At 40.1% G+C, this 16,797-nt stretch overlaps 1 protein-coding gene across 1 annotated transcript; it reads right to left on the reverse strand.

Moving 5' to 3' along the window:
- Nucleotides 1-8,352: 8,352 nt before the first annotated feature.
- gnl1 (guanine nucleotide binding protein-like 1) lies at nt 8,353-16,466 on the reverse strand. The gene is made up of 13 exons (XM_054783023.1): nt 16,131-16,466; nt 14,121-14,265; nt 13,295-13,431; nt 13,027-13,178; nt 12,625-12,696; nt 12,257-12,449; nt 12,055-12,153; nt 11,791-11,973; nt 11,537-11,715; nt 9,613-9,796; nt 9,368-9,508; nt 8,634-8,888; nt 8,353-8,483 (listed from the first exon to the last, which is right to left on the reverse strand). Exons 1-13 carry the CDS (start codon nt 16,201-16,203, stop codon nt 8,455-8,457), a joined length of 1,842 nt encoding a protein of 613 aa, XP_054638998.1. The 5' UTR covers nt 16,204-16,466; the 3' UTR covers nt 8,353-8,454.
- Nucleotides 16,467-16,797: the final 331 nt, after the last annotated feature.

The raw sequence follows: 16,797 nt of genomic DNA on the forward strand, positions 1-16,797 counted from the left end.
CCATTTCAGTGAATGGTCTTTCGCTCATCTCCAGGCTTGGTAACTGCTAACAAAATGGGGGAAATAGTTGTTTTGTTAGCCATTTGTAGGTCAGCAGGCCACTTTCTGGGTCTCAGAGGATGCCATAGAAGGATTCGGGGATAAGACTATAACGGTGCACAAATGATAAAGAAAGTTATAGTTATACAGTTGGTATTCAAACAGAAAGCGCAGAAGACGGGCTAAACATTCACTGTGCAATCTGTCACCATAGTAACAAATGCCTGACCAGTTTTCTGTCTCCTCTAGACGCTGCACTTTTCTGTGTAGGCGCCTTCCAGTGAGAGTTGGGGATGGATGGATGGATGGGTGGGTGGATGGATGGATGAGTGCGTGAGGAGTGGGGATGGAGTGCAGGGGTTGTTGAAGTGGGAAGGGTGTGAATGAGTGCCATTGCAATGCAGTGAGAGGTGGTGCTAAAAATACCTACATGACACATGGGCTCGAGTTGGCAAACAGATACACACACATAGGTAGAAATGGCCAATGACTTAGGCTGAATCCCACTTCTACCCCTTAGCCCTAATCTTACCCCTCACCCCTAGGTTTTGCACGTTCTTGAGAATCAAGTGGTCTCCCAATTCTTCTTAAATTGAGAAGTTAGGGGTGTACAGCCCTAGAAACCAAGTGTGGTCGAGCGCCAGACTTGAAATGAAGGGGTAGGAGGAGCTACAACACCCGATGACAAGACGGCACAGCATAGACCGAAAGAAGCGTATAAATGTAAGTAATTACGCATCATTGATTTTCACAGTAACGTCACTCATGTTTTATTATACGTTCAATCATTTGCTACTCCACGTAAATATTCGCTATAATTTGTTGGTTGTCGCTAGTTATATCCAGTCAGCTAACACCGATCTCAATACACCGCATTTAAAAACGATTAGACAACGATTAGGTTGCGACCACATTAGCCTGTTAATTGTAAGTTGTACGGTATTCTAAAATCGCTCGCTAGCGAGGGGCATCTACTTTACTGAACTGAACTGTGACTACGCATTTTATATTATCACTCACGACACGCAGCACATGGTGGTGAAGTCTGCTTTCTGTGAATTATAGTCACCCTCGTCCAACAATTCTTTTGGTGAGATATGTTTATTGTGTTCAGGATACAGTATCGATCGTCAGGAAGTGAGCTAAATAAGAGATGTAAACAACATGGCCATATGCGGACAGCACACCATCGACGTTTATTCAACTTTTGGAATCTAACGTTGTCCCATCTTTCTTTCTTTTTTTTTTTACCATTACTCTATATTTGTTTTCAGCACACTATTACGATACTACTGTTACTATTATTATTGGATTTACAAGGAGTTAATGGTCGTACCCCATCAACCATGCAAACTGTATGTGTCATTCCTGCAGGAGATGCTGAGCCAGCTGAAGTCAGCCCTCTGCTACACCACACAGCACTCCAGGACCATTCAAAGGCTGCAATCCCAGTATGGAAAAGTCAAACGCAACACAATGCCATTCTGGACTTTCTTACAAAAGAATCTGACCGCCAGGAGGAGAGCGAGGCCAAAACAGGGATGTTTTTAAACCTTGAAATAATGCTTGATAAGGTTTATACATTTGTTGATGTTCATTACGTTTGTTGTATTGTTATTTCTATTTCATATGTATATTTGATACATTTTCTATTTTTATAAATGTCGTCACAGTGCTTGTTGTAAGCTGTTATTTATTAAAGTTGTTTGTTGTTCTGCAATAAATGTCACAGTTTCTAAAAATGTATGCCTTTTGTCATTTTTTTTTTTAAGTGTTCTGAGGTAGGCTGTATAACACTGAAATAATGTAGAAATGTACTTTATGGTAGGAAACATTTATTATGAACAATTTAAATGATCTCATCTGCCTATGTCACAGCCAGCAAGCGGTGAAGCGTGATGATGTAATGAAAATGAAATGGTGTCCCATTTCTTAGTAGCTTCTTCCCTTTGGGCTTAGGTTTTAAGGATTAGGGGTAAGACGAAGGGCTATGGGGTAGAATTGGGATTCAGCCTTATTCTCAACACACTACTGTAGACTGGCAATGAATTCAAGTGTAACTCAGACAATACTTGTGACTTTCGCACAAAAATCCATGCCGTAAGAGACTTGTTTGCTCCACTTTTGAGAGAACTCACTTTTAAAAGTTGCGACTTTCCGTGATGTCTGAAGGAAAAACCTTCCTCATGAACATGATACCACCTCTAACCCACCCATAGCTAGATGAGCCCACCCAGTGCATACGGCCAAAAGAAGACTTCGCTACACATCTTCAAATACAGCCTGGAACTTTGCCAACTATCCATCAGTCATAGTCACAATTTCCTTCACCAGCTGCCACAGTTCTTTCTGCTAGCTTTGATGTAGCCTGTCTGCTCCTGTGGCGATGAACTCATTTACCCCAACGTTCTGTCCACTGAAAATTCACGTACACACTTCCCACTTACCAGCATGTCACCTGTCTGTGTGTGTGTGTGTGTGTGTGTGTGTGTGTGTGTGTGTGGAGACACTAAGACAGCCTAATGAGTTTTTGCGCTTCAGTTCTCATCATGAATCCACTAACTGATGGCAGCCGCATGTGAAGTGGGGGGGTCATGAAGTGTGTACAGTGAAGTCATGCAGACCAAGTGCATAAGGAGCAAAAAGAGGTGAAAGGATCCAATCTGATCCAATCTAAAACACACTGATTTGACAGCATGCCTGAGTCAAAGCAAAGACCTTTAACACGGTGCGCAGTGTTGAAAGTGATGTCATGCACCAGTACGTCTAGGGTCCCGCGTCTGGATATAATTACTGCTATCTAGGTTTGGGGGGCCGCAACATTCGGGGGTTCTGGCTGTGGGGGAAATCAAACAATAAGAAACAATTCCAGATGTCTTTTGGAGATGATCTAGTCAGCAAAGAGCCACGGATGAGAACCATACGAGCTGGCACGTCGTGCGAATGATGCAAAACGAGGGAGTTTCCACCCCCTCGCAGACCGTAAATACTGTTTATGGCGGTGATTATTGTCTGACTGTCTGCAGAGTGGTGCCCAATTAACATAATGAGATAATAACTGCGGCCAGATTTGACTCTTCACAGGAAGAGCGGAATACGTGGAATTATCCGGTTAGTGACAGTCCTCAAAATGCAAAAGTCACTGTGGGAATTCATGTTCAATGTATTACCTACGTTATGATTCCAAACCACTTACAGTACGTGCCGTGAGAGATCATCAGGTGCCATGGGTACTTTACTTTTACAAAAATGATTTATTTACTACAAATAATGTTGGCTTGTTCATCTACAGCAGAGGCGTCAAAAATCCTCACAGGGCCACTTTTTATAATTCTATTTTGTTAATTACTACATTAATAACTAATTAAAAAAAAGTCATTTTAAATTGGATTTGGAAGGTTTTCTATCAATATTGACAACAAATACATTTAGCAAGAAAGATAGTCTTTTTTATTTTAAAAAACTGTTTTTTTAAGTTGTTTTTGTTAGTAATATTAATTTTGTTTTTACTTTTATATATTTTAAAATGTATTGTAAATGTAACAGTAAATGTTTAAATTATTGTAAAATGTTTTAAACACTACATTTTTTAAATATTATTGTAAAAATATGTTGTATATATATTAACATTTTTACTAATTTAAATATTTATATTAAGTTAAAAAATATTAAATTACAGCATAAATATAAAACCACAATAATATAATTTTTACAATAGTATAAAAAATACAGCTTAAAAAAGTAAAGACAAAATTAATATTAATAACAAAATTACAATATATATACAAATATTTTTTAAAGTAATGTTAAAATAAGTGTCCTTTTGACATGCATTATTTCAAGGCTTTCGCGGGCCACATAAAATGATAGGGCAGGCCAAATCCGGCCCCCGGGCCTTAAGTTTGACACCTGTGATCTACAATGTGTATGCCAGCGATGTACACTGACAGAAATCCATGAATGCTTGGTTCCGCAGGGTAAATATCATATCTTACAGTATATGCTGTTACATAATATCTTAAATTGTATTATCAGAATGTCCCTATTTCTTCCAATCTTGTTGCAAACGGCCATCTGGAATAGGCCAATAAAGCGGTTTTAGGATGTGAGCCTTGTGCAGCTGCTCCATTTTACTAACAGCAAAGATTATCAGCACTAATTAATGTGACAAAGCTCATCAAAGATTTCCTGACAGATTAAAAGCTTTCTGGCGTCAACACGCAAAAGAAGGAAAAGTTCACAGCGTCATCGGTTATCCTTTAATGACATGCGGGAGAGGGGTTCTTCTATCAGAATGGTGTCATCTCCCCGCCAAGGAGGTCGTTTGCTTTCCTAGCAGGATTATGCAATAAATATTTGATAGATTTCCGCACAACTTTTTAGGAAAATGGGGAAAAAAAATCATTCGTAGTTACGAAGATTACTCAAAAACGTGCAATCTTTGGATAGCGGTTAAGCAAAACAAGGTTTACTTAATTGATTTCCAAGGTGCAATTAGCACAAAGCTTTGTAGACGGACAACCTTCAATTTATAATTATAATCCATTTATAATGAGTACAATTACACAAAACACATTAAATGCATTTTAACAAAACATTTTCAAGGGAAAAATACTTAAGCAATTACCCAGCTGCCTTCAGAGTTGGCAGGATTAAGCAAAAAAATATTCAATGGGTTGCCTCAAAACTTTAGACTTACAATGCAGAATTTTGTACTGTATGAACCACGATGCTAACGTCCATGATAACATCCGAGGATAACTGCATGTTTTTTTTGTCAGAAGGATTATGTGAAATGTATAAAAAGTTCGTAGTGCGCTGGATTCCGGAAAATTATACTAGCTTTCCACAAAACTAAAGTGCATCAAAGGATTACGTGAAAAATACCAAATTATGCCAAAAAAAATAAAAATATGTATTTTTTTTTACCAGTAACACGGATTTACACTCGATTTGTCAGGATAAGGTGAAATAAACTCAATGGATTTCCACGGAATTTTGTAAATTACGAAAAAAAAAAAGTAACCAACTTGCCCAAAAATTTGTAGTTGCCAGTATAACATTAAAATTATGAACTTTGTAGTTCCCAAGATTACGTGAAAACTATGAATTTGTAGTTATCAGTATTGCGTTCAAACTATGAACTTTGTAGTTACCAGGATTATGTGAAAACTGTGGAGGTTTGTGGTTACCTGGATTACATGGAAACGATTAATTTAGCAGTTATCATGATAACGTGAAAACTATTAATGTTTGCATTACGATTATGCAAAAAAATATTTATTGAACCTACATAAATAGATTACGCCAAAAATACAAAATTTTCGAAATAACTTTGTATTTACCAGGATTATGTAAAAACTCCTATCCTTGTAGTTGAGACTATGCAGAAAATGTCACTAATTTGCGCAAATATTCGTAGTTTGTAGTATTACCTAAAACAGATTCAACTGAATTGCCACAAAATTTAATGGAAAAATCATGCAAAAAAACTAATTTCCACAAAAACTCTGTACTTACCAACATTATACAAAACTTTAAACTTTGAGGTTATAAGGATTTGGCAAAAATAAACAATTTATAAAATAGGATCAAACAAAACTGCTTGAAAAAAAAGTTTAGTTTTTACTTTTTACTTATCAAAATTACTTCTGAACTTTTAATTTCTAGTACATTTTGTGGAAGGGTGGTGCAATGGTCAAGGATTTTATTAGGGCTGTCAAATGATTAATAATTTTAATCAATTTCATCAGTTTTTAAAATAATTATATTATTAATAAATATGATGATTAATCACCATTTGCCACCATGTGTGAAATTCGCCCGTTTTTGCTGTACTTTATGAACAGTGTCGTTCCCAAGACGAGTTGTCGAGATACGTGTTTGTGAGTTGGAGATACATACATACATACATACATACATACATACATACATACATACAGTATACGGTGTTGGAGTTGCACTGGTGTTGATGTGTTCGGGAAAAACAAAAATAAGAATAACGTTATAAAAGAGCTGCCGTCATCTCAGAGAGATGTGGCTTGACATGATACGCATACACTAATGACGCGAACATTTTTAACGTAATTCATGAAATAAATTTGTTACCGCCGTTAATGCACAATTTTTGACAGCCCTAATTTTTATGCAACTTGGATCCTTTTTTTTTTTTTTTTTTACTTTTTAGTTCATACCATGAGATAGACAATTGTTCAACATTTTTCTTAATTGTAGAAAACTGCATGAATCTTATGGACAAAAGGTCTACTAGTACTCTCCTGAGTAGTTTCTTAACATGTTAAATATGATTAAAAAAAACCCCCAAAAAACCAATATGGCTTAGAGGAGTATTTTTATTGCATGAAGCAGTCCAGTTGAGAAATGCTGGGAATGAAAGAAGGAAGGCTGTGGGTATTATGAACAAGCATCCAGCCTTCACACTTGGGACTGTCCTGTCAGTCTTATTAGTAAATATAAAGGGACTCCTTGTAAAAATCCATACAAATACATTGATGTCAGTACCAGGGAACAGTGCTTGTTATAACAATGGCAGACGTGCCTGCACGATGTTTAAAGTCAGCTTTTATGCGAGGACAATGTGGAGCGACTGAGAAGAAAAGGTTTGTCTCAGGTAAACAAGAGAAGCCCTCTGGGATGTCAAAGTAACATAACAGATGGGTTGCTTATCATGGAAGCCGTGATGGCCTGCTGGTCTCCAGGTTGTGTGTGCTTAATGTAACAAGTCAACATTTTGGAGAAAAAGCTGGCGTTTTGCTTTACTCTGTGCCAAACTGCTGTAATTATACAAAAGAAAGAAAATAAGCATCTCTCCCTTACTGCTGAATGGTTCCTTCAAGTGCTTTGTTGGAAGGAAAAACCCAGTGTGCCCATTAGTGGATAAACACGGGTGATGATTGTACAGCCAAAATCTTACATTACAAGAAGTTTAAAACACTTCAGGTTTCAATGAGAAACACCGGATCCTGTATTGTCCTGCAAACTGTGCAAAGCCACACCAAAAAGACCACAGCACTCTCAGAAACACTACACTGTACTGTACTCTTGTTATTGAGAGAATCAGACTGGTAATACTGGTTTTCTGCTGACCTGAGTATGAAATGCTGCTCTTGTATCCTGTATCCTCCCATCCTTTTTTGGTGACGTACAAAACGAGATTTTTAATATCACAGCAGCAATAAAAAGTGTATCCAGTGAATGACAGCTTACAGAGAAGGAACATCCAATGTGTGCATCATTTGGCATGTCAGCTGTGAGGTCACACGTCAGTATACTGAATGATGGGACGGGCATTTGACAATATTTACATATTCCAATGTATTAATTGTTGTATTATTTTGAATCAGATGGTAGAATCTCTTTCTGAATGTTCTGAACTCCTGCTTCTATGCCCGTTTTGTACCAAGCAGAATAATACTGCCCGGAGGAATGACGCCAATAGAGGTGTCCAAACTTTTTCAGCATAGCAGAAATGTAGGATGCAAAAGATGTTCACTGACCATTCTAGAACAAATCAAATGTAGGTAAGGATCTTTCAACATATCAACTTTTTTCTAACAATATAATAATTTATCACAATCTGTCATTTTTGGGGGGTTTTCAGCGCAGCCCTAATTCTCCTTTATGCTGTTCCAATGCAGGCTATGTTACGGTTTATTTTAAAGATTGGCCAAAAAAAAAAGCTGTGGCCGCAAATGGCCCCCAGCCAGGACTTTGGACCCCCCCACTGAAGTTGATGTCTGTTACAAGACTGCATAAACAGTGCATCTACTGGTTGCAGTCAAGTACTGCGCTCCATTTCGACTCCACTGCTGCAGCAATCAATTCCACAGGATACACAGAAATATAAAACGATCAACCCCACAGCAGACTCGTGATTTTTTGTACATTGCCTTTCAGCACAATCCCCCCAAAACAAACCTTGCCACTATTGAAAGCTTTGTCATGAACAAGCAGAAGTGAGGCACAGCATGGAGTAGAAAAATAACGTTCTGCAAATATTATGACTCAATTATGCTTTTTTTATCTTTTTTGTTATGATTTGTTGAGCTCTGGCAACATTGCATACACCATACATCATCTTTTGTTTGCTTGTTGCGACCCTAAAGTGTTTTTGTTCAGTACCTTCTTGTTTCACATATTTTACTGTTCTAAGTGTCTTTGTTTTTATTTGATCTTTCAGTTTTTACTGTAGTTAATTTGTACTTTTACTTATTATTTACGGTTTTACTAGTCTGTGCAGCACTTTGGAAACAGTGTTTATAAAATGTGCTATATAAAGAGTAGATTGGATACCTTATGCCATCTAGTGGCTATTTGGCGAACTGCAGGAGGCAAATGCCATGGCGTCGTCTGGTATCATTAGCAGGCATGCTAACTAGCTTCTTCCTGCAGAGTTCAGACCAATCCAAACTTACAATAGCAGCCTTAGCATAGGGAGAAAGAAATGTGGTTATTTTGGAAATGGTATGAGAAGGAATGCATATTCAGGGAAGAAACAAAGAGGAGTGTACCGAGTCAATACGGGGAAACATCGGGATACTTTCCTCCTTGCTTATGGCTGTTCAATCACTCACATTCATTTTCTCGAAGGACATTAAACATGTTAACGGCTATGCCAGGCGTCGTATCTTCCTTTCGCCTTGCCTGCCCGAACCCCTCGTCTTCGTCGCCGTCATCGTCGTCGTCCGCGTCCCGGTCCCTCTCTTCCTCGGGCTCAGTGCTGGACTCACCATCCTCTTCATCATCCCTCTTTCCTGCGGCATCCTCCTCAGACGTCCTTCCCTGCAAGGCCAGGATCTCTGGGATGTCAGTGTGGTTTTCCCAGTGCTCTACAAAGATTACGGAGTGAATTAGATAAATAAACATAAAAGCTCCAACTAACCCCTCTATTCAATTAATCTCCTATGGTTGACGGGTGTGTGTGTGTGTGGTCTACAAAATCAAAAAACCAACCTGGGTCTCTAATTAGCACCAGGCTCGAAAACAGCTGTGACTGGAGACAACCTCCTTATGTATTTTTTAAAATTAATTCCACAAGATGGACTAAAGTATCATGATCAGCATCCAGCAGTTTTATCTATGTCTGTATGCGCTTTGAAATGCCGGTTGCGCTACTCAGCTGTTGATGTGACACTCATGCGTGTTACACTTGTTGTCCTGTTGTTTACACTGAGCTCATCAACACTAATAATGCTCTTTACTGGTATTATAAACATACAATATACTTAAACATATGGACAAAGTTTTGCTTTTCACTCTTTCATGCACTCCCAATCATTGTTAAAGTTGCAAACAACAGAGCTTATACCTCTCAGGCAGCTGTAACCGCGCGGTCTGAGGCAGAGGCAGAGTCGGCCGTCGGTGGCTAACCTCAGAAGGCTATTGGCTGCTCGATAGACGTCGTTCCGAGCGGCTTTGGCCGTCTTATAGCCTCTCCTCTCAGCCCAAGCTGGAGATCAACGTAGAAGATCGTCTCACACCATCATCATAATACTGTATAATGTACACAAATGCAGTACGATATTTCAGTATGGCTACTAATGCAGGACTTACCCTCGCAAACATCCCAGGCGGTCCAGGGGGGCTCCTCAGAACTCTGGTCTCCTTGGGTGCTAAGTTCTTGTAAATTGGGATGTTTGAGCTTGAGCACGGAGAGGAAGGGGGTCCTCTCGCACAGATAACCGACTGAGCTGTAAGGCTCCTGCAGCTGGGACACCGGGTAGATGCCGGCCAGAATCTAGGAAAAGAAAACACAGTAGAAGAGGGACAGAAGAAACACAATAGATAAATGTGGGGCCTTGCACTTTTCTGGGAAAACTTTGGAGTGTGGCTGGGGAAGTGTTTGTCCATTTGTGAGGTCAGTTCATTCCTCAGATGTGTGATGAGGTTCCTTCACCTCAAACCCATGCAAGCATGCCTTTATAAACCTAGCGGTGTGCACTGGGAATAGAAAGAAGCCTTTCCTCAACGGTTTCACATAGTTAGAAGTAGGGATGCTCCGATCGATAGGCCACCAAGGAATGCCTTTCAAAGCGGATCACAAAAACCAATTGGCGTGCAGTGGCGGTAAACTCTACATGTCTGCTCTGTCATGTATGGTCAACACCCGTACTGAGTGGGCAAGGGACGCACTTTGTCCCGTATTGCCACAAGAATCAAAACTAGTCTGTAAAACCTCAATGGCTTCAGTGTGACAGCTTGCCAAAGGCTACGCCAATCCATGCCAGCGTTTTTGATCTCTCCCTTACCAAAAGTATTGCCGTTTGACTTTTCTGGCATCTTTGTTTACACGCTTCGCCTAGCTGTCACTGGCGGCAGCTAGCTAGCTAGCTAGTTAGTTGTATGCCTAGCTTCTGGTCTTTGGACTCAAAATGTGACTTTTTACCACCGTGACATTCTCTTGTTTTAACAAACAAGCAAAGTGGTTAGTTCGGAGCTCGTTTTTGTCCCACGGAGAAGCTACAAGTGGACATCGCGTTCATGTATTAACTTTTTCAAGTGTCACGAAACAACTGTACTCTCTTGTTGTCATTAAACCAATTATGTCTTGTCCTCAAAACATTATTTGTGTGTTGTTGTTTAATGAACATAAACACAGTGTGTCCAACCTTATTATGGTAATACTATGACAGGGGTCTCCTATCTCGCCAGGTGAGGTTTTACGGAGCTCACCAAATGGTCGAAGAATATTTGCTTCAACTCTTTGTCGCTTTTTATTCTAACTGTTGAATTCAGACAGAGGACAAATGAGCACAAAATACCATAAAGATGATGGCCACGCTGTTTGAGTGGAGATCTGCTTGGTAAATAAAGTAATACACAATTTAATTGTTGCCAGTCATAAAAAAAAAAATACAAATAGTTGACAGCTCTAAGAGTGATGAAAGTTGGAGACCCCTGGAAACTTGACACTGAAATTATTCTGTTTAAGTTAAGCAGGACAGATTTCCATTTAGTAAAGATATTTATTTGTATTACTTTATTCTGTTAATTTTGTTATCTTGACCTAAAAAATAAACTATTCAACAATTTATTTCCCATGTATTAGTTTTACTCCGAAAAATGCATCTAATTAAATTCAGGTTTCTGTCAAATAGTATAAAAATGTTTTCACACACACAATAAAAAACAAACAAACAAAAAAAACAATCTGCCCATAAGATTATTTTTTAATAATTACCTATTTGCCAGGGGCCCGTGGAATTGTCTAATGGCAGCCGTGGCCAATAGCGCTCATCTTAAATACATTGAAAAATGTACAGTTAATCCATGTGATCGGTATTGGACGATTTCACTCATAGATGGATTAGTATCGGAATCGGCAGCATAAAACGCTGATCGGAGCATCCCTAGTCAGATGCGTAGCATTGTCCAAAATGTCTTGCTAATATGAATAATCTAACGGTTTAGTTGATTAAAAGGCGTGTCCGAGTGGAATAGTACACACACACACGCGCACACACACACACACTTGTACCTGCAACTGTTTATCGACACAGGAGGGAAAGACGAGTCCGGGGCAATCGCAGAGTTTGACTGTGGGGGTGAGGTAGTAGGTCTGGAAGTATTTGGTGTGGCCTGGTGTCCGGGACACGCTCACCACCTTCCTCCCCACAAGGCTATTGATAACAGATGACTTGCCCACATTTGGAAAGCCTACAAAATAGACAATTTGCATTGATGAACTTAAAGTGAAGCAATATCTTCTAAATAAGTGCGTGTCATGCAGACCTATGCAACCCAGAGTGAGAACGCCATCCTTGTAGAGCTCCTGCGAAGGGCTGCTCATCTCCATGGCACTATCGCTTTGATGCTCCACCAGTACCGACTCTGCATCCTCGTCGGGCCCGTCCCCATCCAGTTGCTCGGCAACGGCATTTGCCTGGATCTTCTGCTCCCAGCTTGACAGGTCGACTGCGTGCGGAGAAGATAACGACATGTGAGGATCACGCAGGCATGCGAATAGACGTTTAGACAAGACAACGCTATGCTAACCTCTGCCTGCTGTGATATCCTGACACGCCTTGAGGATCTCTGTGGGACCTCCAGCATGACTCCAGTCAGCCTTCCGCCTCATCCGCTTTTTCTGCAGCACTGTAAAGCCAACAGACACACTTATACGGTAATTGCTCTTACTACAGTAAATCATTAGTCACACTACATGCTTACCTGTGCTTTAGTCACACTACATGCTTACCTGTGCTGTACGACTGTCCGCGGTGAGAGGTGAAGCAAACAATGTGCAGCTGGGGGAACTGCGAGGTCATGTAGTGTTTCCATGATATCACCAGCGGGGGTGGACACAGGTCCACTTTGTTCAGCACCAGCACCATCTGCTTCTTCAGCTCACCTGTGATGCAGCGGTAGACCTCAGGGGGGAACTGCAGCACCTGGGTGGGTACATAAATATAGGAGATCAAGCTTTAACAGATGCTAATTATGGGATGTTAATGAGAAGAGACACTTTGGAACACCTTCACAAAGAAGCTGTGCCCAAATTTCTGCCTTTCTGAATCCATCGGCCTGATCCACTCTCCTGGTTTTGGTTCATAAAAAGGCACCTACCGGATGCCTGATGTCCACGATGAGGAGGACGACGTCGGACATCTCTAACACTCGCCATAGCTGCCTCCATGTCTGAAAGAAAGACAACAAACAAGTGGGGAGAAGGAATAAGACTGGTCCTTCTGTTGCACATCTTGCAACATCAGCATGAAGAACAATCAGTGAGGAGATGCTGTTGTGGACTAACTTCTGCCATCTGCTGGCACCTACTTTAACTACATCCTTCACAACAAACAGCATGAAGTACGCTTGTCTGGCATATCCTACAATCTGTTCCAGATTTGTGTAAATGCCAGGACAATATGGCAGAGATATATGTACTAGTAAACATGCAAAATATGCTACAGTGGAGAGAATCACACAAATGTTCCGGGAGATCCAACAAGATTGTCATTAATGTACCTCCAGATTGTGCTCAAAGTGGCTGAGAGATCCAGGTGGGTTTTTGAAGTGCAGCTCATCCAGATACTGCCTGTATGACTTCTCCTCTTTCCGTAGCAAGTCCTCGCGGCTCATCTCGTAGTTCCAGGGCGGCCGTCGTGGGAAACCCAGGCCTGGAATAATCCAGTTTCACAGTGTCAAGACAAGTACTAATCCATCCCCATTAACACACTCCTTTTTGAGGAGGCAGTCATGTGGAGAGCATTTAAAAAAAAAAAAAAAAAAAAACCTCGCTCTGGAGGGTAGATGTCATTGATGCCGATCTCCAGTTCCTTGTCCGAGACAGGCTGCAGAATCTTCTCCCGGGCGATCTTCTTTCGCTTCTCCACATCCTCTTTGCTCTCCTTTTCAAAGTGTAGACGAAATCTTGAGAGAGGAAGGAGAAGAACTTTAGTTTATGTACTTTTTGTCTTCTTAAATACCGTAATGGTCCGTCCGACTGCATAAAAACTCATAAAAAAAGATCAAAATACAGCCATGCATGCGTGAAGCATAGTAAATGTTTTAAAGTAGTAATCGATGCAAATGTGTCTCTTTAAGGTGTGATGGTAATTTGTTCAAAGGCACACGCGACTATTAATTGAGGCATCTATCAGAGCAGAGGATTATAATTGAGGAAATACGGTAACATATAACAATGTTTCTTTTCTACAATCCATATTCATTACAATACATTTGGCGAAGGCCACTAGCCACTAGCTCAAGGGGCAATACTATAGAAGTGAAACCTGAATATGCTTTAGAGTAGTGCGTGTCCAGCATGTATCGCAGTATGGATTTACTGTCCTCTGAAAATCAGTGAATGCACAGCTATTATTGGCTACATGGAAACTCAAGTGAGTAGCAAGATAATTGTGTCTTGCCTACGGTGAAGCACGGTGGTGGTAGTGTCATGGTTTTCCAACATGATCACGAGCCCTAACACACCTGCAAGACGACAACCGCCTTGCTTAGGAAGCTGAATTTACTGTATTTACATTGTACCAGTATTTCCTCCCACCCTTTACGCCAGGATGTGTTTTAATTAACAGCAACTAATTACACTAGCACCTCACCTGTTGGGATCATATCTCCCCTCTCTGCTGGTGGGTTGCTGGTTTATTCTCCTGACATCTGTGGTTTCGCTGTCTGATGTGTCCGACTGGCGTTCTCCTCGCTCCACGCTGGCATTGCGGCTACTTGGCCCGGATCCAGTGTCACCTAAGGGAGACAAGAAAGGCAAAGGTCACACAACAGCCCCTCAAATCATACTATGACTCCTCAACACATGTCCCATTCATCTAAGATTTCTCCTGTCCTTCAAGTCCTTCATTTGGGATTTTGTTTCATTTGGAATAATGGACTCAGATCTGAACTTCAACAGCCACAGTAAATTAACAACATCGGCAGCTTTTTACCACCTAAAAACATTGCCAAAATCAAGGGAATAGTGTCCAAGCCAGATTTAGAGAGACTAATCCATGCCTTTGTCTCCAGCAGGTTAGACTACTGTAATCGCCTTCTCACTGGGCTCCCTAAATAGCTGTAAAACAGCTGCAGTACATCCAGAATGCTTAGAGTCCTGACTAGAACTAGGAAATATGACCATATTAGACCAGTACTCAGGTCTCTGCACTGGCTTCCTTTTGCTCAGAGAATAGACTTTAACTTTAAAACAGCTCTGGTTGTGTACACGTCTTTTCATGGTCTTGCGCCAAAGTACATTGCTGACATGTTAGAGCCACATAAACCATCTCGAGCTCTGAGAAGCTCAGGGAGGAGTCTCCTGCAGGTGCCCAGAGTCAGGACTAAACAGGGTGAGGCTGCGTTTCAGTTTTATGCTGCCAAAATCTGGAGCAATCTTCCAGAAGATGTGCGACAATCCTCAACTTTAACAATGTTCAAATCCAGGCTGAAAACACTTCTATTCAAGTATGCATTTGAAAGTACTTTGTCTGCACTCTTCATTTTTAATGTTTTTGTTTTATGGAATGATTTATGTAATTTTATGGAATAATTTCAGAAAGATTTTATATTTTACAGAATTATTTTATGACGTGTTTTTACCCTTCTTTTCTGTAAAGCACTTTGAATTGCCTTGTGTATGTACGAATGTACAAATTGTGCTCTATAAAGTTGCCTCACCTTGCCTTTCAGTGTGCGACCAAACACAGAATGATTCAAAACCATAAACACAGAAACGTCATAAAACAAATACAGTACAACACATTAGAAATGGTGTAATATGATTCTAAAATCAAAAATAAATGCAAAGAAAAATGCTGCAAATGCCAAAACCACAAAAACCCAGTGATTTAAAGATATGAGTAGGACGTCCAAAAAAAAGCTGGCTGACTTTTGAAGCGGCGGAGTGAAAGGCTACATTTTTCTTTGTTCTTACGGTCTATTGCTGTAATATTATACAATAGAGCAACTGATTTACGTAGCTAATGTTAGCGTAGGGTTGGTCTGGCTCCTCTGGTAGCCTGGCAAACTTCTGTTTTGTTCCGAGAACTTGCATCACTTTTCTCATGCAGTTATTTTTGGGGTTTGTGTGCATTTTTGGCATTTCCATTTGTTTGTTTGCTTTTTTTTATCTTGCACCATATTCCCGTTGCATGAGTTTTGTAGTGTTTTTGTGTTTTATCATTTTTTTTATCATTTGTACAATTCCTGTGTTGGAGCGTGTGGACGTTATCGGCCACCGTATGAATCTAATGTTTTGGCACACATTAAAAGGAAGCAGTTTAGGTAATGACATATATTTAACATGTGTGTTTGAGCCAGTATATTCTTTGTTACTCTTCATGATAGTGACCTCAAAGACACATTTAATAGATAGGACTAAGGGTTATACGTTACGGTTCTCTACACTTAATAAGGCTAACCGATTCCGTTAAGTTGTAATGATGTAACACTAATGATAGCAGACTACCGCAACAAGCGACATCCACGCCAATAGTTTGCTTAAACTCGACACACCTGAGTCAAAGCGTTAAAGTGTCACTGCAATAAGAACAACATCAAGCGGCATTACCCGAAACTTTAATTGGCTAACTGCTAATGCTAACAAGCTAACACTTTACCTCGTTTTCTCTCCCGTTTGACTTGCAGCTGCTTCTTTTTCTGCTTGTTGCTGAATGGCTTTTTCCTGGGCATACCTACAAAAATATATGTGTTCACAAATAGAAGTTTTTTTGTTTGTGTCCTCTTCGTTAGTTGTGTTTACTGAGGGGAAGTTTCTAGAGTCTGGCTACTTTTCAGTGACGCCATATTTACTGCAGACTGCGGAGAATGTCGGACGAAACCATTTATGATGTTGACAAATCGACCAAGATCGAGTATTTTAACTTTAATCAATTATTATCGCAAATGTGTTTCTGTTGATAAAACTGGCACATCGGTATACGTATTTATAAGCTAAATGCGGCAAAACTGTAAATATAAGTGGATGTACAACCCCCGGACAGGAGTTGATTAGTGAAGTCCACTTCTGTAAACACCTCATAATGCTGCGTTCAGGTGCTGTGGGAATTAGTTTTACGAAAAGTACTGATTTTCTGTTGGTGTTTAGCGAGTTAGAAACCAAAGGCATCAAACCATCACCTTTAGCCACGACCGTTTGATGTGTCTGACGTTACACCACAAGCGTTTTATAAATGTGTACATTAGAACATTAATTCCAAACGGAGCAGATTTATGTTTGCTTTTTAGTAAATTATAAACACATACATAACTATTGCGTCAATACAG

Source organism: Dunckerocampus dactyliophorus, chromosome 7, assembly GCF_027744805.1.
Source record: "Dunckerocampus dactyliophorus isolate RoL2022-P2 chromosome 7, RoL_Ddac_1.1, whole genome shotgun sequence".
Lineage (NCBI taxonomy): Eukaryota > Metazoa > Chordata > Actinopteri > Syngnathiformes > Syngnathidae > Dunckerocampus > Dunckerocampus dactyliophorus.

Coding starts and splice junctions, on each gene's coding strand:
- gnl1 (XM_054783023.1), bottom strand. CDS start 16,203: ATGCCCAGGAAAAAGCCATTCAGCAACAAGCAGAAAAAGAAGCAGCTG. Junction 9,509..9,612: donor CGCCTGGGATGTTTGCGAGG/GTAAGTCCTGCA, acceptor GTTGATCTCCAG/CTTGGGCTGAGAGGAGAGGC. Junction 8,889..9,367: donor CGGTTACAGCTGCCTGAGAG/GTATAAGCTCTG, acceptor TAATCTTTGTAG/AGCACTGGGAAAACCACACT.